The 26639-nt window shown below is 54.8% G+C and overlaps 2 protein-coding genes across 7 annotated transcripts in view; both read left to right on the forward strand.

The window, feature by feature from the left end:
• The first annotated feature begins 200 nt into the window (after positions 1–200).
• Positions 201–11492, forward strand: OPN4 (opsin 4). Of its 2 annotated transcripts, XM_037049940.1 has the most exons (10): positions 201–535; positions 1760–1902; positions 3374–3507; positions 3848–4051; positions 4699–4870; positions 5306–5470; positions 6385–6492; positions 7454–7634; positions 8756–8899; positions 10795–11492. In XM_037049940.1, exons 1-10 carry the CDS (start codon positions 392–394, stop codon positions 10825–10827), a joined length of 1428 nt encoding a protein of 475 aa, XP_036905835.1. In that variant the 5' UTR covers positions 201–391; the 3' UTR covers positions 10828–11492. The 2 variants fall into 2 exon arrangements, with proteins under 2 accessions (XP_036905835.1, XP_036905836.1); XM_037049941.1 differs by lacking the exon at positions 6385–6492.
• A 2153-nt stretch (positions 11493–13645) lies between these two features.
• LDB3 (LIM domain binding 3) overlaps positions 13646–26639 on the forward strand; it is a 62524-nt gene continuing 49530 nt past the window's right edge. For 3 of the 5 annotated variants that reach the window (XM_037049378.1, XM_037049375.1, XM_037049377.1), the window contains exons 1-4: positions 13646–13720; positions 13801–13916; positions 23202–23353; positions 23886–23961. In XM_037049378.1, coding sequence (XP_036905273.1) covers positions 13824–13916; positions 23202–23353; positions 23886–23961 — 321 coding nt within the window. In that variant the 5' untranslated portion in view covers positions 13646–13720; positions 13801–13823. Of the gene's footprint in view, positions 13721–13800; positions 13917–23201; positions 23354–23885; positions 23962–25353; positions 25713–26639 lie in introns of all 5 variants that reach the window. The other 2 variants (XM_037049374.1, XM_037049376.1) reach the window with 1 other exon arrangement.

Below are 26639 nucleotides of genomic sequence, written 5' to 3' on the forward strand. Positions count from 1 at the left end.
TAAGCCTGGCAATCTCCCCTGAAATATACACACATACATTCACACTGACACACATTCTCACACACATTCATTCACACACATGCTGCCATCATCAGGGACCTGTGTCTCAAGAAGCAGATGCACTGAGCTACTGGGCATGCACACTCCCCGCCCCGCTATTTAAAGACTGTGAGTCGCCATAACTGTGACACTCCCTTTGTGCTTCACTGGACACAGAGCAGCACCACCCTCAAGCTAGGTCCATGCTGGTTGCAGAAGCAGGCAGCTGGCCCACTGGGCAGGGGTGTTAAGGATGAGTGAAAGTTGAGAGGAGGCTGGACACAGCTAATATCCTGAGTGCTCCGTGCTCTTGACTTCTCTGTGGGCTCAAGAAAAGACCGCCTGCTTCAGAATGAACTCTCCTTTGGGGCCAAGAGTCTCACTGGACCCAGCGCAAGAGCCCAGCTGTGTGGCCACCCCAGTTTCACCCAGCAGGTGGGACAGCTCCCAAAGCAGCACCTCCAGCCTGGACCAACCTCTGCCCATCAGTCCCACGGTAAGGCTGGAGCAAGCTTCTGCAGGCACATAGCTTTCCTCCTCCATTCTGATCCCCATCCTGGGTGAACATAGGGGCTTAGATAGGGAGATAGAAAAGGCCTGTGCTTTGCTTTGAGACCTTGGGCATGTTACTGTACCTCTCTGAGCCTGCCCTACACTAAGAGGCCACTGGAGGAGAGTGTGGGCAACAATTTTCCTCAAGGAGAGCATCCAAGGAAGAGAAAGGCCAATGCTGAAAGTCAAGGACAAGGGGCTGGAATGTCCCAGACCTGTCCTTGGTTGTATCCACTCCTTTATGAAGGTGGTTGGATGCCCCACGGAGCCTTCCAGAAAAGAAGGCATACTCTGTGCTTCTGGATTCGTCCAGCCCAGAGTGAGGTATTAGGTGTGCTCGCTGTCTCCATCATTCTAGCCAGAGCCCCAAGGCCATCTCCACCAACCCTACCATTAAGTGGGGAGGGCTGAGGGTACTCTCAGGACCCTGGGATGCTGGCCTACACCCTGGACAAGATGTGAAGGCTCCTGCCACTTTAGAGGCCAAGGCAGGATAGAGACTATACCACTGCCCCAGAGAGGAGCTGGGGAGGGAGGTATCTTTAAATCTCTTTATATTGGCCTCATAGTCTTATATTTCCCTGCAGTGACCCTGGAAGGCATAAGCTTTCTTTTTGAAGGGAAATTCTCCCCTCCATCTTGTGCCAGGTCTACCCAGTTATACTCTGGGGAAATGTAGCCTTTTCCTTGAGGCTCAGGACGGGGAGGAACTCCAGAGAAAGGGGCTCTGCCCCACTACAATACCCCAGAGTCAAGAGGGCCTGGAATATCACTGCTAAATGTCTTGAGCACTTGGAACATGTCCCACTTAGCAGAGAGGAACAACTGAAGAGTTGGGCCTTCTTCCCAAGGAAAGGTAGTCATTCTAGCCATGTCTCTGCTTGCCAGACACGTGTCAGTCTGTCTTACCAGCCTCTAACAGGTGATCTGAGCTCAGTCCTAGAAGCCTTATGTCTCTGTGCAATGGTATAAGAGCTTGGGCTCGACTTTAGAGGACCTGAATTTCCATTTGCGCTCAGCCACTTGCTAGCTGTGTGAGCAAGGAACCTCGGCACTATGAGCTTCAGTTTCCCCACCTGCCCTTCAGGGGACCCTAACCCTTTTTTTCTCAGGGTTATTTTAAGGAGACAGAATAATGTGATGACCTTGTTTCTCTGTCTTTCCACAGCCTGGGGCTCAGGCTACTGCCTGGGTCCCCTTCCCCACAGCTGATGTTCCAGACCATGCCCACTATACCCTAGGCATAGTGGTCCTACTGGTGGGCCTCACAGGAATGTTTGGCAATCTGACAGTCATCTATACCTTTTGCAGGTGCCTGGTTGGTGAGGTTGGGTCCGGGGAACTAAGGGTAGCCAGCCGTGAGAAGACACGGCAACACAGGACAGAAATCCTGGTGCCAGCTCTGCCAGGGCACTGTCGACCTTGGGCAGTGAGGCCAGGGCTAAGCCCTCAGTGGTTCAGGCTCAAGCCTCAATCTTTAAGCCCAGGGAAGGGGCCAAAAAGCAGTCCAAGTAGCTCAAGTGACACATGCCAGTTGAGTCCCAGGTACACCCTCTGTGTAGGGTGGCTCTTCCTGGGTGGCTGCCCATTCTGCCTTGCTGTCAGTTCTCCTCCACCATCACTTGCCCCAGTGGGCATTCTCCTTCTGCCAAAAGAGCATCCTAGGCACCAAAGCCCTGAGTCCTCAAGCCCCTCAGCAATCACCTGTTTTTTCTACACCTGCCCTATTCACAGGCTGAATGGCTGAGACAGGCAGGCAGAGAAGTGAAGCCCTATCTTTATCACCTCTTAGTTGAAATGTCTATGGGCAATTTATTTATCCTAGTTAAACTCACATGCCTGCCTGCAAAATGGAGCTGTGCTTTGCCTCACAGTCAACATAGTGATTAAGTGTGTGTATATGCCATGCCCAACAAATCTGTTTGAATCTTGGCTGTACCATGTACTGAGCTTTGTGATCTGGAGCTACTGTATCACAAATGGGAGGCTTGGTGTCCTTATCTAGAAAATGGGGGAAGGGTAGACACGAAGATGGATGATTACAGGAGACAAGGTTTGTGAAAGGGCCTGCCTCTGGAGCACAGTCATCAACGTCATTGCCCTCAAAGGATAGAGACCCAGTGTCCTGAGGACAGCCACCCTACATAGAGGGTGTGCATGGGGCCCAATTGGCATGCCTCACTTGAGCTATTTGGACTGCTTTTTGGCCCCTTCCCTGAGCTTAAAGATTGAGGCCTGGGCCTGAGACCATTTGCCAGCCCTGAGGGTGAGGAATATAGGCACAGGTGTGCTGAGCAGGGCTCAGACCATGATTCTGGAAGAAAAGGGATGAGGAGGGTGTCTGAGGAAGAAGAAGGCACAGTTTGGGCACATGGGGAGGGGAGCCTATGGACAAGACACTCGGGAAAATCTAGCCTGGAGGAGCTAGAGAAAGGAGGGGTATGTCCAAGGAGAAAGTGTGGGTCAAGCAGAGGACATGCCCAAGGTGAGAAGTAATGGATGACTCCCAAACCCAGTTTTTGCTGGGCTGAGCAGTAGTTCTGGGAGAAGCGTTGCTTTCTGCTTCATTCTGAGTGAACCTCCTTCAAAAGACAAGGATCTCATTTCTCAGCCTGCACTGCTGGGCACCAGAACTGTTTGGCTGGTATTTGTTGGGCAGTGGGGTGGCCCAGGGGTTCATATCTGTGTGAGTGCACACATGCACATATGTGTGCATGTGTGCACCATAGTGGAGGGAAGGCACCCAGTAGAGGCACCTTCTGACAGTTTCTGATCCCTACAGGAGCAGAAGTCTCAGGACACCTGCCAACATGTTCATTATCAACCTTGCAATCAGCGACTTCCTCATGTCCTTCACCCAGGCCCCTGTTGTCTTTGCCAGCAGCCTCTATAAGCGGTGGCTCTTTGGGGAGGCAGGTAGACACTCAGGGCTCCTTTTTGCTGGAATGGGGAGGAAGATTGTGGCAGGGGATGCATACTGTGCGGAGCAGCCCAAATGAGGAGGTGATTTCCTCTTGCAGAGAGTGGGTAGCTACCCTCATCCCATGAGTGAGCAACAGGGAAGACTCAGGTTCCAGTCCTGAGGTCTCCACCAGCCTCTGCCAGATGTGGCAAGTAGGCAGGGTGAGGAGGGGCTCAGTCTGTATCTCTCGAGATGTGAGGGCAGGAGCCAAGTACATGGTGTCCACAGACCTCTCCCCTGGGGTATCTGATGGGCTCCCTGTCAAGGGCTGAGATCAGGGAACTGTGTCCACAGGCTGCGAGTTCTATGCCTTCTGTGGGGCTCTCTTTGGCATCACCTCCATGATCACCCTGACAGCCATCGCTCTGGACCGCTACCTGGTGATCACGCGCCCACTGGCCACCATTGGGGTGGTGTCCAAAAGGCGAGCAGCACTTGTCCTGCTGGGAGTCTGGCTCTATGCCCTAGCCTGGAGTCTTCCACCCTTCTTTGGCTGGAGTAAGTGGGTTGCAGGAATCACGAAAGGGGAGGACAAACTGGGGCGGGGGCACATTCAAGGGCAAGTAGGTAGACTTGGGTTAGCCACCTGGTGGGGGGGAGCATAAAACCACCTGAGCCACAAGGCTCAGGGGGTCTGACTAGCAGCAGGGAAACTGAAGCTGCATCATCAGTTATCAGAAGATGACCTGGGCTCCCATCTCTCAACACAGAGGGGAAGACAGCATGGTTGCTGGTTGCCAGGAAGAGACACATACATCTGATGCTGAGTTTGCAGTGAGCTACACAGGCAGGAGTTGGGATGTGAGGCCTCATTAGGCAAGAGGGTTAGCAGTAAGGCACCAGCCCTTTTTGGGCAGGGCCAAAAAGCTGGCTGAAGACTGGGGGAGTAGGACCATGGGGCTCTGGTGAGGTCTTTGCTCCACACTGGCAAGAACAGGTGGTGCTGGGCTTTACTAGTTGTCTCCCAGAATAGGTTTGGAAAGCTCTGCCTCCATGTGCCCTGGCTTCCCCACTGTACTGGGCTGGGCTGGGGCTGCTGTCAGTGTTCCAGGGCCTCAGACCCCACATCAAAAATCCCTGCTTGATGAGGAGCCCACATCAGCACTGCCCAGAACACTAAAAACCTGCCTCCTCCTGGCTCCCAGGTGCCTACGTGCCCGAGGGGCTGCTGACCTCCTGCTCCTGGGACTACATGAGCTTCACGCCATCGGTCCGTGCCTACACCATGCTGCTCTTCTGCTTTGTGTTCTTCCTTCCTCTGCTTGTCATCGTCTACTGCTACGTCTTCATCTTCAGGGCCATTCGGGAGACAGGCCAGTAAGAACTGGGCATGCAGAAGGGGCTAGATGGGAGGGGGGCCATGCCCCTTCATTAGAGCCTCACATCTGCACCCACCTTTAGCGTACCCCCAGCTTCAGATGGGCAAAAAACAAGCTGAGCACCTCTGCTTATGGGGTAGGTGCCTAGAAACCAGCAGAGCCTGCTGCCTAGAAAAGTCTCATGAGACAGGGTCTTCTCAAGCAGGGTCCTTTCGGCATGACAGGAGGCCTGGGAGTGTGGGGTAGAAAAGACACCACAGGTAGAACCGAAGGAGGTAGGTCAGGCTGGATGTCATGGAGAACTTTCTGGGTGTGAGGGATGCCTGCACTGGAAGGGATGGCTAACTCCAGAGAGGCTCCCCAACAGTGGCCATCACCTCGGCACTTATTTCAACCCAAGTGTGGTCAGACCCAGACACTGCACCCTTCCTAGGGCTCTCCAGACTTTCGGGTCCTGCGAGGACCGCAGTGAATTGCCCCGGCAACAGCAGCGGCTGCAGAGCGAGTGGAAAACGGCCAAGATTGTCTTGCTAGTCATCCTTCTCTTCGTGCTCTCCTGGGCCCCCTACTCCACTGTGGCCTTGATGGCCTTTGCTGGGTAAGCAATGGCTAAGGGGCTGGGGGTGGGGCATGAAGGGGGGAGGGCTACAGGGGATTGGGGCAGCCTCTTCTTTCCAAGCCCAAACCCAAGCCAGCTGTGCTTGCACCAGCTGTACTGCCAGACCCTAAGTCTGGCCTCACAGACTTCCTTTCTCCTTGCAGTGAGGTTATCCCCTCTAGCGGGGCCTACCTGGTTCCTGGAGGCACTAGCACACATGTGGGGCAAGCTCTGAGACACACTGGATTTAGCCTGAGTGACTGTGAAGGCTACGGGTCCTGCTAGACCCCTTGGGAATACATGGCTCTCCTTGAGTTCTGGTTCCCTCTCTATCTGGGCACACAGCCAGGGGTTCCGCTCACCCTCTGCCCTCATGGTGAGATTCTGGGGACTTTGATATTTGCAGCAGTGTGGACATAAGCCAGACTTCAGAAGCATTTTGGGGCAGAGAGAGCTATTAATCCTTGGAAGTGTTTGGGTATGAAATCTTCTTGTACAGGAACAATTCCCTCATGGGTCCTCTTGTGAAGTAACTTTCAGAGAGCCAGGGGAGTGTGGGCATCTGGGTTGGTATGTGGTGTGGGAAAAGCTGAGCAGAGGACCAGGGTCAGCAGGGGAGACGAGGGTTTATTGCTGGCAGCACAGGCTCCAAGGCACAGTGAAACACTCCATCCAGGCCCATCTTCCTCCTAGGCCCTCCCTCAATTACTCTCCGGATTCCCACTCACCTCAGATCAGAATTCTTCCTAGCATTGCAGTCCTTCCCATGGGGCTGACTTGGGAAGCCCCCCATGGGGCTCAGCTGATTTGGGCCAGGCTAGGTTATGCCCTGGCAGGACCTGGCCTAAAGGAAGAAGATCCCCAAGAGGGCAGGAGGGCCAGCTGTCAGGGAGACCACAGCTTCTCTGTCCTAGGTATGCGCATGTCCTGACGCCCTACATGAACTCAGTGCCAGCTGTCATCGCCAAAGCCTCTGCCATCCACAACCCCATCATTTACGCCATCACCCACCCCAAGTACAGGTGCAGCCCTACTTCAGGCCCTACCCCCAGGCCCCCAGGCCCACCCTCATGGGCATGGAGGATCTGGGTCTGCAAATGGGGGCAGAGGCCACTGTCTTTCCTGTTTGTTGTCTATGCACCGGGTGGGGGCTCTAGCAGCTGGAGCAGCCAGTTACACTAGGTGGGGTTAGAGGTGGTGTGACCCTTCTGCTGCTCCACTTTCTCAGGAGGCTCAGCTTGGAGGGATATCAGGACGTCCTGGGCAGTGGCAAATTCTAACCAGGGATTTTTGGAGCTGAGGCCAAAAGGCAGCCAAGACGGCTGATCAGCAGTTTTGTTCCCTATAAAGAGAAGCCTCCAGACAGTGACAACCTGGAGAGACCACACCAGGGAGAACTCAGCTACACTTCAAGGGCCCTGGCAGAGGCCCAGGGATGGTTCTGGCCCAGAGCACTCTCTGCTAAAATTGCAGCGCACTGGCCTCTCCTGCAGGAGTGTTTTCAGTGCTTCCTTTTGCCTGGCGGTGTCAGTAACTCACCACCCTGCTGAGGCCAACAGCACACCTTAACCTATTCAGCTCAGAGGTCTCCATTCACAGAGATGTGGCTCGGGCCAGCCACTTGAAAGCTAGAACCAAGTACCTGGCTGAACCTGCTATGTTCAGGCTCTACCTCCATGCCCATGGCCCCAGCATCTGTCTGTCTACTCCCAGTCCTGTGAGTCTATTGGTCTCCTTTACCTCAGCATCTGTCTGGCCTTCATTATAATTTTTCATGACTTTCAGTGTCTTCCTGTCCATTCCCATTGCCCCATCATCTGTCTGTCTGTCTGTCTGTCCTCATAACTCCAATGTCTGAACATCTCTATTTCCCCAGTGGCTCTCTGTCCACTTCTGTTGGCCTTGTGTCAGTCTGTCCATTCATCTCCATCTTCTCGGGTCTGTCTATCATCTTAACCTTAACCAGATGTGCTGTCCCTGCAGAATGGCCATAGCCCAGCACCTGCCCTGCCTAGGCGTGCTGCTGGGTGTATCGGTCCAGCACACTGGCCCGTACACCAGCTACCATTCTACCCACCGCTCCACACTGAGCAGCCAGGCCTTGGATCTCAGCTGGATCTCCAGACGGAAACGCCAGGAGTCCCTGGGCTCTGAAAGTGAGGTGGTAAGAATGCTGGCCCCATATGGCTGGTCATCCCTTCCTCAACCAGGTTTCTGGGCAGGACTGCCACTGAGATTTAGAAATCCTTAGGACACTGGGATGCTTAGGAGACTGAGGTAGGAAAAGCCTCTCCCCATCTCTCCCAAAGCTTTTTCATGCATCATCCTCTCTGATAGGTAGGGGCATTGAGGCCAGAGAAGCAAGGGGTTGGTCCAAGGTCACCCAGTAGCAAGGCCATGACTGAACACAGGTCTTCCAACTTCAGGCCATCTCTTTTTCATGCTGGAACTACCCTTAGAGCCACAGATTGGATAGACTAGCGTTGTTGGCCCCCAATGAGCCTTCAGAGAGACAGACAGGAACTAGCACAGAGACCCTGGTTCATAGAATTAAGCCTCCTCCTCTGGGAGCCTTGAAGAGCCCTCAGGATACAGAGGAAGGAGCAGTAGCCCTGGATTCAAGCCTCAGCTCTATTATCTCTTGACTGTGTGAGCTTAGGCAGGTCACTTACCCTCTCTGACCCTCTATGTCCTCCTCTGAAACAGCAGCATATAGACTGGCTAGGGTGCCTGCCCTTGGGTAGATACAGATCCCATAGTTGTCAGTCCCTGGAGCTCTCAGCCTGCCAGCTTCTCCTTAGAACCTGGAGCTGTGATGCTCCTTGATGTCCCCAGGAGAGCTCCCTGTACCATGGGCTCCTGTCCCCAGCCACACTCGGGCTCCTCCATATTGTGCCTACAGAGTCTACTGTGGACCTCACCAAGGGCCTCCCACTTACCTCCTTTTACTGCTCCCATCCCTAGGAGTCTCAGTTGAGGGGCCAAGGAGGGAGCCGTCAGAGGTCCCTTCCCTATATTTTATAACAGAGGTGTAGACCCTCATGAAGACACACCCATCCTACATGCTTTAGAAGGTACGCACGTGCACACAGACACACACACACACCCTGGCTCAAGCACTAAAGTTTGTAGGAATTTGGTGACCAGCAACCCTGGAAACAGTCTGATGGGCCTCTCCCTAGTGAATATTGTGGGGAGGGGAGCGAAGGGCCTGGTGTGGAGGGCAGGCGCAAGACAGCAAAATGTCTCACTTTCACCTAGCAGTGACTCTTCCTCCTCCTCCAGGGCTGGACAGACACAGAGGCAGCAGCTATGTGGGGGTCTGCCCAGCAAGTAAGTGGCTGGTCCCCCTGCAGTCAGGGCCTGGAGGACATGGAAGCCAACGCCCTTCCTAAGCCCCAAGGACGTGAAGCAGAGGATCCCAGGAAGGTGATTGGAGCCAAGGGGCAAGTAGCCCGGGGGGGTGGGGGGTGACCAGGAAAAGGCGACTAGTTCTCATGGGCAGGCCCAAATGCCCTCTGAGAATTCTATCTTCTCTGTACCTCCCCGGCCTTCCCTTCCCCACATGGATAGTCTAGAGGCCTGTGACTCCCAGATGCTCGGAGCAGGCCACAGTGTGGTCTGAGACTCCACTTAAGAGGGTCTGTGTGTGATTGTAGGTAGCAGGTGGTGGTGGTTGTGCTGTACTATGATCAATGTATGCACGGTGCTAGTGTGTGTGACCATGTGCCTGGCATATGCTCTCTGTCACTGTGACACTACAGGGAGTGGAACTGAGTATCCCTAACATGTTTGCTCTAAGCTGTATGTGACCAAGGGTGGATGGTGTGTATCTCTGTGTGATTGGAGGCTGGACATACCTGTGTGGGGGTGCTGCAAGCTGTGTCTGTGCTCAGTGCAAATGCCCTGAGATTAGGATGTTACCCAGAATACTTGTGGCTATTAAAAGAAAGCCAGCTGTCAGCCCAACTGCCTATGGAACGGAATGTCGATGGCGATTAGAGAAGGCCATATTCTGGAACACTGGAAATGCCATGCTCAGGCCCCAAGGCTGAGGCTGTCCCTCCCTCTCAGCTGACAGTCCCTCTCAGCTGACAGGCCCCCCCCCCCGCCCCTGCCCTTCACTCCTACCTACACAACACCCCCAGCTCCTGGGCTCTCTTGGGCCTTCCTAGCAAGCCCAAGGCCAGAGCACTTTAATGCTTTTCTTCTTCAAGGTTGCTCCCTGCATGTCCCAGAGAGGGGGAGCCCTGAGTTGGAGCCTCTGCCTCCCCAGTGTTCTAGGGAGCACTGCTCCCCTGATGCTCCAGCCCCAGGAGGACTCACACCCCAGCCCCGAGCCCTGCACAGCCACAGAGGCATGGCTGTGCCCCTGCAGGCTGGTGGGGCAATGACAAAAAGCACAATGCCTGTCCTGGGGGGAATACCTGGCTGGGGTAGGGTGCTGGGCAGAGAGGGATAGCACATCAGCAGTCACCTAACAGGTGATAAGGACTGCCAATGAGGTATCAGTATACAGACTGCTGAAAGCAGAGGCAAGTCCCCAAGGGCTCCCCAGGGAAGGTGGAGGTAAAGTAGAGATTGCCAGGCTGAGGGGGGATGGGGGCTGAGAGGTCCAGGCTGAGGAAACAGCCTGTGCAAACGCAGTGGAGCCCAGGGGGAGCTCAGTGTCCTGGAACAGAATGTTGCTCTGTGACCTCAGGAGCAGCCAAAGGGACCCTGTGAGCTGGCGGGACATGTGGGAGAAAGGAGACAGGCAGGCGGAGGTGGTGGTAGGAGCCTTGAGAAGACCCATGCAACTGCTGGCCAGAGGGGTCTCCAGACATGACGCTGGGTGTAAGGAGCCCTTGGAGGACTAAGCAGGGTTCTGATTAGGGCTGGGTCAGCTTTGCAGGGTAGCTGGGCCCTTCTGCAGTGGCTAGGGAAGGACAGGTTGAATGGCATGAGCTGCAGGGAGAAAACCAGAGGAAGCAGGTGCTATAGGACAGACCAGAAATGAGGTGTTGAAGGCAGCAGGGGGAGAGGAGACTGTGGAAGAAGGGAAGTGGAGAAAGATGGTGAGGTGAGGAGACCTCAGTCCGGACCTCAAGAGCCCAAGAGCCTAGGGGGCATCCTAGGGGGGTGTCCTACCGGCATCTTTAGACACTTCTGGCTCCATTTTTCAGGCCACATTGCCTAGAGTCTCAGAGAAGGCCTGTCCTCAACCTAGGACCCAACCTGGCCCTGCCTTCAGCCTCCCTTCTCTAGAGAGTCACTGGGAGACCGCCACTGCTGGGACATTCCTTAGGCTAAACAGATGTGTGTTGTTTGTTTTCTGGACCAAGGTGCTGCTCCCCAGCCTGGACTCCAGGATATAGGGCACCACTGGATCTCCTTTCCTCCTGGACATGCCCAGGGCCCCCTGCACACTGACCCAGGATTACCTCCTGAGTCTGTGGGCTTTGGAAGTGGCCCTGTCACTTGTGGTGTGCTAGATTCATACCCTAAAACACAAAGCTCCTGCCATGCCAAGGGTTCTGCACGCACTTCTCGTCTTGGCAGCCTGCACCCCAGGCTCATCCTGAAGAATGGAGCCCAGCCCTCCTGCTTCCTGGAGCTACTTGCCCCTCTTGAAATGCTGTGTGCCGTGATTGTCTGAGTGATGACAATGGCGATGGCTCCAGGGGGGCACACCAGCTATTTATGAGCTGCCTCTGCACCCAGGCTGGGCATTTGCTGGCATGGGAAAGCCAGTACTGTGTCTCCCTCAGTCAGCAGTTAAAGCTGAACACAAACCTTCGTGTACTGGAAACTCTCACTTATGAGTAGCTTTTCCCCTCCGTGTACAGTTTCTACTGTGCTCCACACTCTTGTGCACACATACATTTGCAAGCACACACTCTGCCTGTCCATATATACATGCATACTCAGCACATGTGTGCACACACTACACTTGTGATTTCTCTCAAATCAGTGGTCTAAGTTTAACCCAGGGGTGTGTGGCTCTGACAGAGTATAGGAAAATAAATAATCAGAGGTCTCACAGAAGCACGGTCTCTTATCTGTTGATGTTGCAATTGGAGAGAAACCCTAGGCCTGCCCTCTAATGCCCACAGAAGTTTCTCTTTCTCCACTTCTCTCTTTTCCCCACCTTGTGACCCTCTTTTCTGAAGCTACCATCTCAAACTGTGGGGCACAGACTGGAGGAGGGACAAAGGCCAGGCTTGCCCCCTGCCCCACTGCCCAATGAGCTGCTGTTACTGAGAAGCAGCACCCTCCCAGCCTCTAGGTACCAGCTGCTCTCTGGCTGTCTTGGGCCCCCAGGGGAAGCAGATGGGCGGTGGCTGGCCTCCCCCTTTAAGAGCATTCTTTCTACTACCCCTCCCTTTCCCCGAGCATCAGGCTTCAAGCCGGTACCCAAGCCCAGAGAAAGAGCCTGCAGCTCCAGGTACAGTCTAGCCCAGTGCTCCCCCTCCTCCCCTTTCCTCTGTTTCGGAATTGCATAGGCTTCAGTAGCCCAAGTTCTGAACCCCATTACACTTCCTTATCTCACACTGTTCATGCTGCTGGGCCCTCTACAGCTTGGAAGAACAGATCTCTGTAGGGAAGGGGATAAGGCTGGAGTCAGGGATGGATGGAATGGGGGCTGGGGGAAGGGCAGGGAATGGCACAGGGAAGGGATGGGTGCTGCAAGCTGCCAGCCTTCTGGGCCAGGCACCGGCAGGGAGAACAGGCTGGGCTACATGATTCAGGGCAAGGAGGTGGTAAAGTGGAGGAAAGAACCCAGGTGCCTCCTGGGCTTCGTCCATTTTATAGTTTTGTGATCTTGGGCAAGTTACCAACTGCTCCTGTAATGTAGGGACTCCTACCCTACACATTGTATGTGCCAGGCCCAAGGCATGAGGTGGGATGCTAGCAGCTGGGAAATTACTCATGCTCAGGCCTGCACTTAGTCCTTGGGGCTGAGCCCCAGCCAGAGCCCTCTGGGAAGGCCAGAGAGCAGCTAAACCATTTGCCTTCCCCAAGCCTCAGTTTCCCCATCCAGGAGCCACGGTGAGTTTTGACCCATTTCCAGACAACCCAGGGTCCAAGGTGTCTTCTGGGGTAAGGCTTCTAAAGGAATCCTGGTCCCAAGACCACACTGGCAGGAGCCTCTCCCAAGGCCACACTCTCAAGGGGCCTAGACCCCCCCTCTTAGAACACACTGTCTTGGGGCTGTGGGCTGAACACACTGAACATACAGCCCCTTCCTGCCCCTTCTGGCCCCATGTGCCAGACACTGAGCAAACAGCATCCCCCCCTCCTCCCCGCCCCCTGCCATTCCAGCGCAAAGGGCACAGGAGCCTGGCGTGCCACACTGGCAGCTGGAGCTTTCCTTACTGCTGTCAAGTTTTCCAGAGCACAAATGAGACACAAGAGCCAGGAGTAACTCCTGGGCCCCCAGAGGGTCTGGACAGTGTGGGGCTGCCTCAGACCTGCTTCCAGACCCTGTGCTGAAGGGCACAGGCAGGACCCCAACCTGAGTCTGAGCATTGGTAGGCACCTGTGGCCCTGGGAGCCCATTATCTGGCATGAATCCCATGGGAATTAGCCTGGGCTCCAGTGTGGCCTGAGTGCAGTTGCTGTGTTACCTTGGAAAAGTCACTTAACCTGTCTGAGTCTTGGCTCCTGCTGAGGTGACAGCCTCTCAAGATCTGAGGGAATAATGATGTGACGGGCCTGGAGCTGGGCTTAGCTGTGCTCAGAGCTGCTATTATGATGATTGTTTGCATGCTGGAGAACCTTGGGTCAATTACTCATCTCCTGAGCTGAAGATCTGTCCAGACCAGCTGGAAGCTCAGCTTGGTCCTAAGGCCCATCACAACTCCACACTGGGTAGGGTACAGCCTTTCACCAGAGAGCACAGGGCAACAATACCCCAAGTCACAAGGGGGTGGGTGCAGCTGGGGAGAGAGTGTGTGCCCTGGCTCTCCAGAGGGCAGAGACAGCAAGCAGAGGAGAGCGGGGAGGCAATAGCATTATCACCGACATGGCCAGTACCTTATCCTGCCCCCTGGGTGCAGGACACCCCTCCCCAGGGGCTATATTAGCTCTGTGAGTCACGGTGGACTGCCTGGGAGGCCTCAGCGGGCGGGCACAGTGTAAGGTTACAGTCCATTTATGGGCGTAGCAGAGGGCAGATATCAGTGTCGATGGCATTCGTTCCCAGCTATTCTTAGGAGATTCTCAGGAGCTCCACACAGCCTGGCCAGACAGCAAGGGACAGAGCAGGCAAGGCTGGGGGTCGGGGTCCGGGGCAGGTGCAGAGGCAGAGTGCATGCGGCTGTCTCATTCCCTCTTCTTATCCACAGAGGCCACCACTGTCAGCACCAGCATGTCTTACAGCGTGACCCTGACCGGGCCTGGGCCCTGGGGCTTTCGTCTGCAGGGGGGCAAGGACTTCAACATGCCACTTACTATCTCCCGGGTGAGTGTGTGCTGCTCACAGCCTGGTGCCCATAGGGGTTGGTATGTTCAGGGAAGCATATGTATGTCCACCCATCTTTCTCAGTGCTCTTGAAAACCAGAGCACACCGTATCCCCAGTCTGGGGGCTGGCATTGGACCCCACTGGATGTTGCTGGCCATGGGGTCCTGGTCTCGGCCACAGCTGTTTGTCCCCCTGAATTGACCAGACTGTTGTAAATGTGAAATGCCATGGGCAAATAGCAGAGAAGGAAGTGTCAAATTTTCAGGGCAGGCAGGCGAGTGAATAGAGTGTAGCACCTTTCTCAGCCCTTCCTCGGCAAGCCTGGAACATCTCCCTGATAGTGGGCAACTGCTTTGTGGAGAGAACACTCCTAGCACAGAGAAGGCAGGTAACAGGAGGGTGGATAGATGGATGGACAGAACTGCTGACCTTGGCTGTCAGGACTCAGGGCTGGATTGGCTTGGTTACCGGGCTCTAACACCCACTCCATCCATCCCAGACCCAAGATAACAGTCCCCTCCTCCCACCTGCTGGTCCTGCCAGGGACCTGGCACTGGCTGGCCTCATGAGGCTGGGCCTTCCTCCCTCACCTACCTAAGCCACTACCCATCCACCAGGGCTGCTTTATCTGCCTGTCTCACATCTTATTCCCCATGCTTGTCTGGGAAAACAACCCATGTCCTACAGTGTCTGTGATCAGGGAACATCACTGCCTGATGTGGGTGTTACAGATGATCAGAGAATGTTTGAGTAACTCCAATGACTTGCTGGGGACACTAAAACCCAGAAAGCAGAGAAATTAGATCTGAAAGGGCTTTGTTTTAACCACTGCTGTGTCCCTGAAATCTATAGCAGGGCCTACAACATAGTAGATGCTCAGGCAATATTTGTCAAATAAAGGGACTCTTCAACAAGTCCAGCAGAGCCGAGTCTGAAGGTCCTGCAGCCCAGGGTGGACTCTGAGATGTACGAGGACATAGACAAGCCCTGCATGATGGGCTAAAGCTGGAGCAGTCCCCAGCAGTGCTGGGTGTGGGCACCAGGGGGCAGTCTGAGGCCCCAGGCTTTCACGGAGGGTGATAAATGGACAGGAGTGTTTGGGTTGCTGCCCACCTAGGGACAGGAAGATGGTTCTCTCCAGGGCAGCAGAGACTTGCCTTGGGGCAGGAAAACACTGAGTGGGTAGCCAGGGAAGGTCTGAAAGTTACTTGGCAGAAGGGGAGGGAAGCCAATACCGATGCTGAAGGAGCAATCCTGGTTGTGGAACCTGATGTGGGCACTTGGAGGGGCCCCAAGGAGACTCTCACTCAGGAGTGCTGTAGGAAGCTCCTAACAGCCACAGAGGCCACTTTCCTGTGGTGTGGAGCGCTGGGCTGCCTCCAGCCCAGGGAAAAGGCCTTAGTCCTCCACCCTCCCAGTGAGCTGGTCATTCTAACCTGAGAATGACCTCCAAACCCACCCTTGTGCCCTGGAGTCCACAAGGTCCCATACTAAAAGGACAAGAGAATTGTGCACTGATGACTCAGTGACATACCGGCACTTGTGGGAACACAACCTCCAGGACCCCGCACAACTTTCCACCCCCATAGTTGCAGGTCTCCTCCCTATATGAGGTGGGGCTACCCACTCTCACTCTCATAAGTCCACTGGCCACTCACAACCACCAGCCCAACTCTGCTCCAGCTCCACCATCCTCAAGGCCTCCTCCTGGTGCTCCCTGCTCCAACCCTGCAGGTAGAAATTAGCCTCCCAGTTCAGTGGCACCCAAGATAGCCAGTTACCTCACCAGGGTCTATGCATCACCTGGCCTGGCTAGTCCGGGGCTTAATTGCAGCACAGAGGCCTTAAGCTAGACAGCAGGAAGAATGTCTTCACTGTAGGGAGGGGGTGTATTGAGATGTACAGGAGCCAGTGACTTGGAGGAACTTTTAAAAATAGAGCCTGCAGCTCTGGCAAGGCATCCAGGGATGGACATAATGGCCTCTGCTTCCTACATGGGCACGCTCCAAACTACCAAGGCCATGCAGCAAGCTGGATTAAACACTGGACCGTCCCAGGGTTTGGAGTACCTTGATAAACTGCTATGCTGAGCCAAGGATACTCTGGACTGGGCGTCCCAGGCTGAGTGGTGTAGGCCAGGCCCCAAGACCCCGAGCCCTGTCATCTTCCCAGGGTTGTGGTTTTTCCTGCGGTGGCTCTCCAGCCCCTTTTGCACCAGGAACTTCTCTCTCAAGGGGAGACAGGGCCAGGGCTTTCTGGAGAGATGCTACCCCTACTCCAGCTGTGAGTAGGGGTAGCATCTCTACTTCCCCTACTTCCACTTCCCACAGGGGCCAGTGGGTGCTCAGGTGACTAGCAGCATATTGCAGAGGAAACATTCACAGAAGCAGGGGCCTGCTCATTCTCAGCAGTGGCCACCCCCACCCCTCCAGCAATGCAGTCCTGAGAGGGTGGTCAACCAGGCAGGGCTTCGGAGCCAGGCAAACTGAATCTCAAATTTGCACAGGAGCTCCTGTGGTAAGCCCTAGCTCCCAAGCCTGTTCCTTCACCCCTCTGGCTAGGAGATAGCAGAAAAGCACTGAGTAGGGCCTGTCAACTATCAGCTGCAGGTGCAGGCTGCAACTTCTCCCATAAGAAGGTGGCTGCCAGCCACCTGCAGGATAAGTGGTAGCCCTGTCCCCACCTCATTCTGCCCACAGGTCCCACAGTAGCAACTTTGGGGCAGCAGCATCCCCTCAAGAACTCCTTTCAGTGGGTCTCAGCCTGAGAACCCACAGAGAAGAGGGTTCGGGAGGGAGACTCAGAGGGTGGAGGGGAAATGCCTTTCTTTATCCCAGACAGGTGCGGCTGCGCTTGCAACACAAGCTGACCTCTCACCCCACCCTCTCCCAACCCCAGCCAGTTCTCCAGGAAGTGGGGGAGGGGTGGGAGAATCTACAGAGACCCATCCCCCATCCCAGTTCCAGCTGCTAGGCTAGAGGCTGGGGCCTTGCCCCTTGGTGCATGCCTTAGGGAAGAAGTGGGTGCTTTTGTTTTGTTCTGCTACTCACAGGTGTATCACCTTAGAAAAGTCAGTTCACCAGCTCAGCCTCAGTTTTCCTGTCTATGGAATGAGGATAGTGCCTTGTGAGAGGGCTTTCTAACATGCACTCATGAAAATACTTTATACCTGCTCTTCCTCAGGTACTGGTTGTGAGAATGGGGAATGGGGGCTGGTGCTCAGCTTGGGGTAGGGTCTGTTTCTCTGCTCCACCCACCAGCCTAGAAGGCATGCCTAGGTACCAGCCTTGAGTTTTCATTTCCAGTATTTGTCAGACTATCCCAGCTACAATGGGGTTGCTAAGGACAGAGGGTCCCTGGGGAGGGGGAAGGCCAAGACTATTCTGAGGCAACTGCGCCCGCAATTCCTGGAATTCTGAGCCTGCTGGTGTCGTTTCTTGGGCAGCGCCTCAAAGTGCTGACAGCTCATGCTGTTTATAGCCTCTAAGGTCAGGCAAGCCTCTGGAGGGCTCCTGTGGGGCTGCCGGGCCCCACCTGCCCCCTGCCCAGCCCCCCAGCACGTGAACAAATGGGAAAGAACTGACAGAGGCCAGCAGCTGGAGAGTGCCTTCTTAGAGGTCTGCCAGCCACGCTGTCTCCTGACATGCTCCTCTTCCCTGGTGTTCGGAGCTGTCTCTGACCCTGTGAGGGCTCTGAAGGAAGTGGGCATGAGGCCGTCTGCGTCCTAGGGAACAGAACCTCCAAAGCCCTGGGCCAGGACACAGGAAACAGCAACTTCGAGGGTGGCCCCAGGCTCCTCAGACTAAGGGGTGGGACAGCATCAATCTTGGGGAGGCTTCCTGAGGAAGGTCCACTGGGCCCTGCTGGGGCAATCCTCCAGACTTGGAGATGTCTCCTCAGTTCCCCGAGTCTCTGTTCCTCTCTACACAGTCCCCTCTCATCCAGGGGTGGTGAGAGGGGGAGGCCCCTCATTGCAAAGGGCTTTTTTGGACCCACATTCCGCCTCTACCCAGGAACCATCTTAAGAGGCATGAATGGACTTTGCCGTGTCCCAGCCCTCTCTGGGGCCCACTGTGAGTGATGTGCCCATGGGAGCATTCTATAGGTAACATCCAGGACACAGACAAAACTGTGGGTTTGGACCAGAAGAGAAGATAAAGACTCAGGCCAGGGAAAGGTATGAGCATGGTCAGCCAGAGAGGAAGTGCGCCCTGACTTTGGGCACAGAAAGGTCGCTGGAGTGTGTGGAGTGCTGGGTGCCAGAGCCAGACGGCTGGGTGTGAGAGGAATGGGGGACAGTGGAGGTAGGACCTGCTGGTCAATTTTTGAAGAAGTCTGGAGGTAAAGAAAGGGAGCAAAACACGATAGGAGCCGCTGGAGCAGGTAACACAAGGGAAGGAGAGGTTTTATTATCGTTATTTTTAAAAAGTATTTTCTTGGAGCAGATTTAGGTTTATGGCAAAATTGAGAGGAGGGTACAGAGATTCTCCATATACCCCCTGCCCCTGTATGCACAGCCTCCTGCATTGTCAACACCCCCGCCAGAGGGGTGCATTTCTTACAATTGGTGAACCTACATTGACACATTGTTAGCATCCAGAGTTCATAGTTGACATTGGGGTTTGCTCATGTTCTTATACATTCTATGGGTTTGAACAAATGTATAATGACATATATTCACTGTTACCATGTATCCAGAGTATTTTCATTACCCTGAAGATCCTCTGTGCAAGGAGAGCCCAGATAAGACTGGCTTGTTTATTGGCCAGGGTGGGGTTGGAAGCAGGGCCATGGGGAGACAGCAGTTTCCAGTGAGAGGGTAAGGGATGGAGTAAGGCCCCAGGGGACTCCAGATGGGACTCCAGCAGAACATGGCACAACAATAATTTAATCACACAATGTTAAATGTACTTAGGACTCTACAGGAAATCCCCTGGGTTGGTCGGCCTGGAAGGGTGGGAAGAGATGCTAGAAGCTACACCATCCACAGCACCCATTAGCTACTCTTCTCCCCATCCCCCATCACATCCACATCTGCAAATATAAGGCAGAAGGAAGGCTGGGGCCTGTCTGGTTTTGAGCACTGGGAGGATGGGAACTTCTGCAGGGAGCCCAGCTGCCCTCCTGGCTGCCTGGGAACTGGGGGAAATAGGAAGTGACAGAATGGATGCCCCTGAGCCCCAGCCAGCATCTTGCTTCCTGGGAATCTGGACAGAACTTCTCTTCCCTCCAGCTAGTGCTCAGGCCCCTTTAGGGACAGCATGCTGGCTCAGGACTGGTCACTCAGGGCAGTCTCTTGCTCCCCAGCTCTGCCAGCTCTGGGTCTTGTTTCTCTTGGGGCCAGGGATGCAATCTTCCAGCCTCGGCCCCTCTGGCACCTCCGGAGGGAAGGAGTAGGAAGGGGGGCGAAACATATGCCTCCTCAGTTGGGAGCCTCCTTGAAACTATTTCAGCTCTAACCCCCCTTACATAATGCCCTATTTAATAATGTAATGGTCACAGCAATCCTGGGAGAAAGGTGGCATTTCTCTCCATACACAGAGGGCACGGAGGCTGGCACTGCAACCTCAGGTTTGGTCCAGACCAAAGTCCACACTCTCCTCTTTGCTGCCTCCCTCGCAGCCACCTGCAAGTGAATGGGGCCACAGCTGTTCCCTGGCACCTGTTATCTCTGTGCCCCCTTTGGTGTGCCTGAAGACCATGTCTCAGCCAGGTGAAAGGACTGCTGTGGGCCAGGGGGCAATTTTGGCCCCCAAACATTTCGAACCCATCCTAGGGAGCCTTGGAGACAAGACTCAGGCCTGGAGCTCTTCTCAGGGCTGGTTTCCTGGCTGAGAGGTGGCTGGTGAGTCGAGAAGACTGAAAAGTGAAGTGGGAATGAAATAACTATTATGAAGAGTCAGTCCTTCAAATGCTTAAAAGGGGAAATACTAAAGAAAAAGAAAATCTCCAAGGATTTAGCTGCTTTGGGTCCTTCCTGAGTTGAGGAAAGCAGAGAGGGGTAGAGTCTGACAGATCCATGGGTACATCATGCTTGGACTGCACCCTTCACCTCCCCGGTCTCTGAGTAAGTGCCCTGGGCTCAGCCATCTGTTTAGTACACCACTCCTGCAGTGGGGGGAAGGGACCTGATGACCCTTGGGCCGTGGTGGAGGTCCCTGCCTCCATCTCTAAGATAAGCTGGTTAGAACTAGAAGAGCACCTCCCTACAAGAGCATGACAGCCAAGGTTTGTTGGATCCTGCTCAGGGCAGCCAAAGGCCAGGCCAGCTGAGCCCTGATGGGCACAGACAGGTGCAGGGAGAGAGGCGCCAGGGCAGACGGGAGCCAGCTCAGTGGCTTCCCTCAGAGGCATCTCTGGCTACTGACCAGGCCCCAGAGAGGCTGAGCTCTACCTTGGGAATAGGGATCACTCCAGTCTGTACCTAAGGATGAGGGCGGGGGGAAAGGCAGGGCCTGGCCAGGGGAAGGTTGGAGACACAGTAACAGTTTAGTGTACAGCAGCTCTAACAGGACATTCCAGATTCGACATCTCTTGACCCCCACCTTTGCCCAAGCTGATTTGGCCCCAGCCTGTCTTGGGTGTCATTCTGTCGTCCTTGCTTACACTGTCACTCATGATCTTCTGGACATGACTCTGCTCCTGTCTGGGAACTATTACGTCTGTAGGCAACTGGCCTGCCCTTCTGTCTGGGGTCTGTGCTACCAGTCCCAGCCCTCCTACCTGGGATCTCTCTGCTGCAGGGTGATGGCCCCATCTCTGGGATTGGTTAGAAGCCCCTGAGGAGCCCTTGTGTGGGGGAGTTGGTGCTGGGAGTCCACTAGGGGGAAGTGGCATTGCTCAATTTCTCCTGAAAGGAAGAATACTGGTGTCCTCTACTTTCTCTGAAGTGCTTCCAAGCTAAGATAGATTGGTGGATGGAGACAGGGACAGACATATATGATGCAGCAAGTTGAGGGAAATGTTACAGTAGAACCTCAGTGGTAGGTATCTAGGTGTTCACTGTAAAATTCTCTCCACTTTTTGTGCATTTGATGATGTCTATAATAAAATGCTGGGGAGAGTGCACACCAGCATGGGAAGCCAGGTGTAGGGAAAGGATAGGCCTGGCCAAGCAGTTCCCTTGCCCTTGGGAGCCCCGTCTTCGTCTGCAAAGTGTTTTGTTTCTCTTTGTTGTTGCTTTCTACCCATTGTTTAGTGCCTTAAATTGAAGAGAACAATACATTCCTGTCATTAGTAGAGGCTCCCTGTGGCCTTGGATTTGGGGAGAATGGTATGCATCTTGAGAAGGCCTGAATAGTTAGTTATCAGATGCCCCTGTGGGAGTGGGGGGCAGCATGCTGGATTCTACAAACAGTGGCCACCTGGCAACCTAGAGGTTTGTTTCTCTCCTGTCCTTGTCTGTTTCAGCAGATACAGGGGTGGGGAGGCTGCTCTGGAAGGAGGTAGCCAGTGTGTGTAGAACAAGCACGTAGCACAGCCACTGGCTGGGGCTGAGGCAGGTCGGAGGCAACTGGAGAGGGCTCTCCCTGCTGTTATCACTGGGTCACCACACTCGGTTCCTGGGATCACCTGTAGAAGGCGAAACATGTATACAATCTGAAGAGAAACCAGAGTATCCACCCTGTAGAGCACATCTGAGAAAAGGCTGGGGATCGGTGACAGCAAGGGCTCTAGTTCAGCTGAGAGCTCCCTACGAGGGGCCTGGCGGGAGGCTTCCACCAGGTCTGGGAGCCCAGGGCCTGGCCAGAGGCCCTCTCAGGCTTGACACGCAAGACCTAGGACTGTCCCCAGGTCCTCCCTGGGCTCCTTCTAGGATGGTCCCCAGGCCTTGGCCAGAAAATAACTCCGCCAGCATTAGGATCTGCCTTGTCCCTGGGGTGTAGCCAGGAAGGTGACTGGGATATGCCCGGAGAAGCCAGGGGGACTAGCTGGTGGGCAGCTGAGGAGGAAAAGCCAAGGAACTCCTCCAGAGGCTTCTCTTTCCTGTGGTGTCATTGGGGGTAGGGCCTGCATGGCATTCAGGGTGGTGTCAGAGGGGGTCTTCCACATGATGTCATGTGGGTCAGGAATACGATCATGCGTTATTCCACATGATGTCATAGGAGTGGACCAGAGTCTCTGGAACATTTCATGAGACATCTCTAGAGGTGGGGCTTCATCACATTCCATGGAATGTCACTAGGAACAGGCCATCAAGCTATTTTCAGTGATGTAACGAGGCCTTCCAGAATGTTGCCTTTCATGTGATATCACTACAGGAGGGGTCTCCACAGCATTCATGGTACAATTATTACTGGGAGCCAGGTCTGCAGAATCTGGCACTGTACACATGTCGTTGGAGGTGAAATCTGAAATATCGTGGGATCCCAAGTGATGTTGCTGGGGGGGTGTCGCCTTCCTGACAGTGCAAGGGGTGTCCCAGGGCAGAGCAAACCTGGGTCACCCAGACTCACACTCAGGGTCCCCAGACTCTAACAATCTGTGATGGCATTGGGGTGCAGGGTTTGGGAACTGACCCCCACTTCTACACCGCCCCAGGTCAAAGCCTTGCTCACCAGGCCACGTGCAGCATGCCAGCCTGCTACTGCACCCTGCCACGGTGGCACTAGGCACGAACACTAGGATTTTTGTGAGGGGGCATTTGTCCCAACTGCTGATCTGGCAGCATCTCTGTGGTGGTGCTGAGGCTTAGTCCCTGTGTATCCCCTTCCTCCTGGTGTCTGGGAAGAGCTTCATGGATTTTCAGGGTGCAGGTGTTACAATGAGCAAACTGGTATGACAAATAGCCCCCAAATCTCAATGATTTAGCATGATGAAAGTTCATTTCTCACTCATGCAACATTTGATGCAATGCTCCTTGGTCATTCTTCACCAAGTAGCAACTCCAGGATCCAAGTCTCTTCTGCTAGTGGCTTGATTCTCCTCTGGGTCCTCTGCATCAAGTCAGCTGACGAGAAGAGAGAGTGCAGGATGGCAAGGGTGGCTGCTTGGGACAGGCTTGGAAGTGGTATGCACTGCCTCCATCCACATCCCACCAGCCAGAGCTAGTCTGACAGCCACACTTGGATGCAAAACACTAGGAAATGTGTAGCTGTGTTCCAGCAAGAGGAGTCAGGTTTGATGAGCAGTGGGTGCTAGCCACAGTGAAGAAGACAAAATGGCAGGCCTCTACTGAATGGCAGGCCTCTACTGAATGATCCTGGGGGACTCTTCCCTGAGGACTGGCCCATCCTCAGGCCCATCCTCCTTATGCTCATCTCCCCATCTGCCATCCTCTCAGATCACGCCGGGCAGCAAGGCGGCCCAGTCCCAGCTCAGCCAAGGTGACCTTGTGGTAGCCATTGACGGCGTCAACACGGATACCATGACCCACCTAGAGGCCCAGAACAAGATCAAGTCTGCCAGCTACAACCTGAGTCTCACGCTGCAGAAGTAGGTGGGAGCTCTCCAGAGCAGGGGGGAGGCTGGGGTATGGGCATTAGGCACCTGAGAGATTGGCTGTCCAGCAGCAGTTGTGTGGGTCCAGCCCTGTGCTACGAGGCCTTGCCAGACAGTAAGGACAGCCCCTGGACCAGAAGGACTAGACCCAAGTCGTGGTTAAGCATCTGCCATGTCTGTGCTTCACTTTACAGACAAGGCTGAGAAGATGGGTCTGGGGCTGCCAGCCTGTGGCTGTCAGGCCCAGAAGCCAGGGTCTCCCCTGGTTTCTCTTTGCCCAGGCAGTCTCCCAAGGACCTTGCAGATGCCCATGGCTGCCAAATGCCCCAGGGCCATGACTTCTCCCTCCTGGTTAGACCCAGTGGTTTCCTGGAGACTCCCAGCCTACGGTGTGGACAGTGGGCCCTGGGCTCTCTGACCTGGCTCCCTAGTATTCCATTGTTCTCCCTTGGCCAGCTCTGCCCAGGCTAATCTCCTGGCCCCAGGCATGACTGTCTTTACTTCATCTGATTTCCGGTTCTTCCAGGTCAAAGCGACCCGCTCCCATCTCCATGGCGACACCCCCAATCCAGTCCCCTCTGCCAGTGATCCCCCACCAGAAGGTAGGTACTGACTGTTGATGGCAGACTCCACTTTCAGGCACGCATCTTGGGGTGCAGCCCCTGGTCTGCCTGCCTGACCCTTGGCTGGCCCACTTGGGGCACGGCAAGGAATCAGCCCTGCCCCAGCACTGCCCTGCTGTAGCTGGTCCTGGGGAGTGGGGCAGGCCTCGGGGAGAAGTGTTCAAGCTTCCATGAAATACTGAGTGAGAAGTGCCTGCCTGGGTGCCACCTGCCAGAACCTCATGGCTGGGCTCACACAATACCAGCTTAGGCAGCTGTGTTCTCAGAAGAGGGAGCATAATCTCAGCCAGGTGAGACAAGGGTCCATAAGATTCTGACCCTCATCTTCCTGAGGCACCGGGGAGGAGGCACTGTGGTATGAAAGCAGAAGCCCTAGCTTGACCCGGTCACCCCAGGAGGAGCTCCCAGGAGTGGAGGGGCCTGCTGTCCCTTGGGGTTTCTCCTCTGACCTAGGCTTTCTCCCTCTGATTTCCATTCCTCCTCCCAACTGCACACCCATATAGCCCAATCAGAAACGCTTGTGGTGGCCAAGAGGCAGGCACAGGAGAGAAGGTGGAGCCATGACCACAGACCTCACCCTTGTGCCCCAAGGCCCCTTTCTAGCTTCCTCTAAGCAGCTCAACCCTGTGGGCCCAATGCATGGGAGGCCCACCCCACCACTCCAAAAAGGGCCCATGCCCCACCCCTCCTTGCATGATCTTATACTGACTCTGTCTCTTCAGTGAGGCAGAGTGTGCAAGGGATAGGAAGAGGAGAGAGAAAGAGGCTGACATGGGGCTGGAGTGGTTGACAAACTGGGGAATTAGGCAGAAGGCTACTTGGGAGAAGTTGCAGAGGTGAACAATGGAACAAAATGTCGGCCGCCTAGTTCCTCAGTTTCCTCTCCACTCTGCCCATCCACTACCAGCTGGGGGGGCCCCTCTAACTGGCCGAATGGGGGTATCTCAATGTGGGGTCAGTAGAACAGGAGGCTGGCTGGGCCAGCAGGGGCCCCTACTCAGGGGAAGGGGAACAGACACGGAGTGGAGTGGGTCTCCCCACTCCCTGACACCCACAGCCCCCTTGTCCCAGTCCTTTCCACTAACCCTGTGAGCAGGATGGCTTGGCTTGGCTTTCTGAGGGGGGCTTTGCATTTTGTCCAGGTTGATGCCAACAATTGGGCCAGGAGCTGTGTGCCTCTTCTGTTCTTCCCGACAAAACCCTTCTCTTTCAGGTGCCTGTCTGGCCCGTCTTGAGCTCAGAGCACAGGCTGCAGGCTGCGGGGCCCTCGCACTAACACCTCTGTTTCAGGTCCACACAGAAGCACTGGGATGCATGTGGACTCTAACTGCTCTCTTCTCTCTCCCCTGCATGGCGGCTACCCTGTGCCAGGACCCTGCTCTGGACACGAACAGCAGCCTGGTGGCGCCCAGCCCCAACCCCGAGGCGAGGGCCGGCCCGGGCACCCCTGAGGTCAGGCAGACCTTTAGCTCCTCCTTCTCCCAGACCTCCGTCTTCTCCTCACACGTGGAGGCCTCTGACCCTGGCCCTCCACAGGGCAGCCCTGGGGCCAAGACCAGCCCGGAGCAGGCCCCGGACTCACTCAGCCCAAAAGTGCCACTGGGCTCCAGCCAGCCAAGGCAATATAACAACCCCATTGGCCTGTACTCGGCAGAGACCCTGAGGGAGATGGCTCAGATGTATCAGATGAGCCTCCGAGGGAAGGCCTCAGGTGCTGGACTCCCAGGAGGGTAGGTAATGGGCACATGGCTCTCTGCTGGTGGTCTGGGGCCACCTGGGTCCTTGGTGCTCAGTAGAGGCCTAGTCAGGTGGTTAGAGTGAGGAGCTGGCCTCAAGCTGCCAGCCCCAGCCCCATGAGATAGCATGGGCTGAAAACCATGAAGGCAATGATCCTAGAGACATTTGTCATGCTCTGGCGCCTCATTGCTTTATACAACTACACTGGGATGATGTGTCAGATTTTGCACAGGGGAAACTGAGGCTTGGAGAAAGTTAAGTCAAGGTCCAGCTGTTGGGCCACTAAGTGGCTGAAATGGGCCTGAATGTAGAAGACTTTAATACCTAAAGCTGTTATACCAGGACACCCCTCACCACCACCACCAACACACACACACACACAGGATAAAGCCTGCTGCCTCCAGGAGCTCTAGGGCAAGGAGACGGTCTGGTCCACACCCCTCCGGGAGCCTTGACAGGAGCAAGGAAGAGTTAAAAAGGTGGGAAGGAATGTTCTCTAAGGCTGTCTGGAGGAGGAAGCGTTAAGCTGGGTTCAGAGAGACTTTACAGCTGTGTGAAGTGAGTAGGCTTTCAGGACTGAGCCTATCTGAGGTGGGGCAGCAAGGAAGCAGGACCCCATGGAGAAAGGGGCTGTGCAGAACAGCAACCCAGCCCCTGCCCCCTGAAGTCTAGCTGGAAGGACTCTGTGAGCACAGGAGTTAAAAAAAAAAATCTAGAGCTAGTTGGCATCATGGAGGATCTGAAGGGAAGAAGACCCCAAGCAGAGTGTGTATTAGTTTCTAAGTCCTTTAAGCTTGTTATCTCATTTTAATGTTTCCCATGGCCCCCTGAAATTGGTATAATTATCTCTAATAATTCTGTGTTAGAAGCAGAACAGGCTGAGTCAAGGCAATATGGTGCAGTGGTTAGGGGTGTGTGGA

Source organism: Sturnira hondurensis, unplaced genomic scaffold, assembly GCF_014824575.4.
Source record: "Sturnira hondurensis isolate 20B ecotype Veracruz unplaced genomic scaffold, ASM1482457v3 Scaffold0006496, whole genome shotgun sequence".
Lineage (NCBI taxonomy): Eukaryota > Metazoa > Chordata > Mammalia > Chiroptera > Phyllostomidae > Sturnira > Sturnira hondurensis.

What these genes read in the sequence shown, in the direction of transcription:
- OPN4 (XM_037049940.1), top strand. Translation starts at nt 392, where the DNA reads ATGAACTCTCCTTTGGGGCCAAGAGTCTCACTGGACCCAGCGCAAGAG. An exon ending in GTCATCTATACCTTTTGCAG is followed by an intron (nt 1,903 to 3,373) that starts GTGCCTGGTTGG and finishes TGATCCCTACAG; the next exon opens with GAGCAGAAGTCTCAGGACAC. An exon ending in AAGCAGAGGATCCCAGGAAG is followed by an intron (nt 8,900 to 10,794) that starts GTGATTGGAGCC and finishes TTCTGGACCAAG; the next exon opens with GTGCTGCTCCCCAGCCTGGA.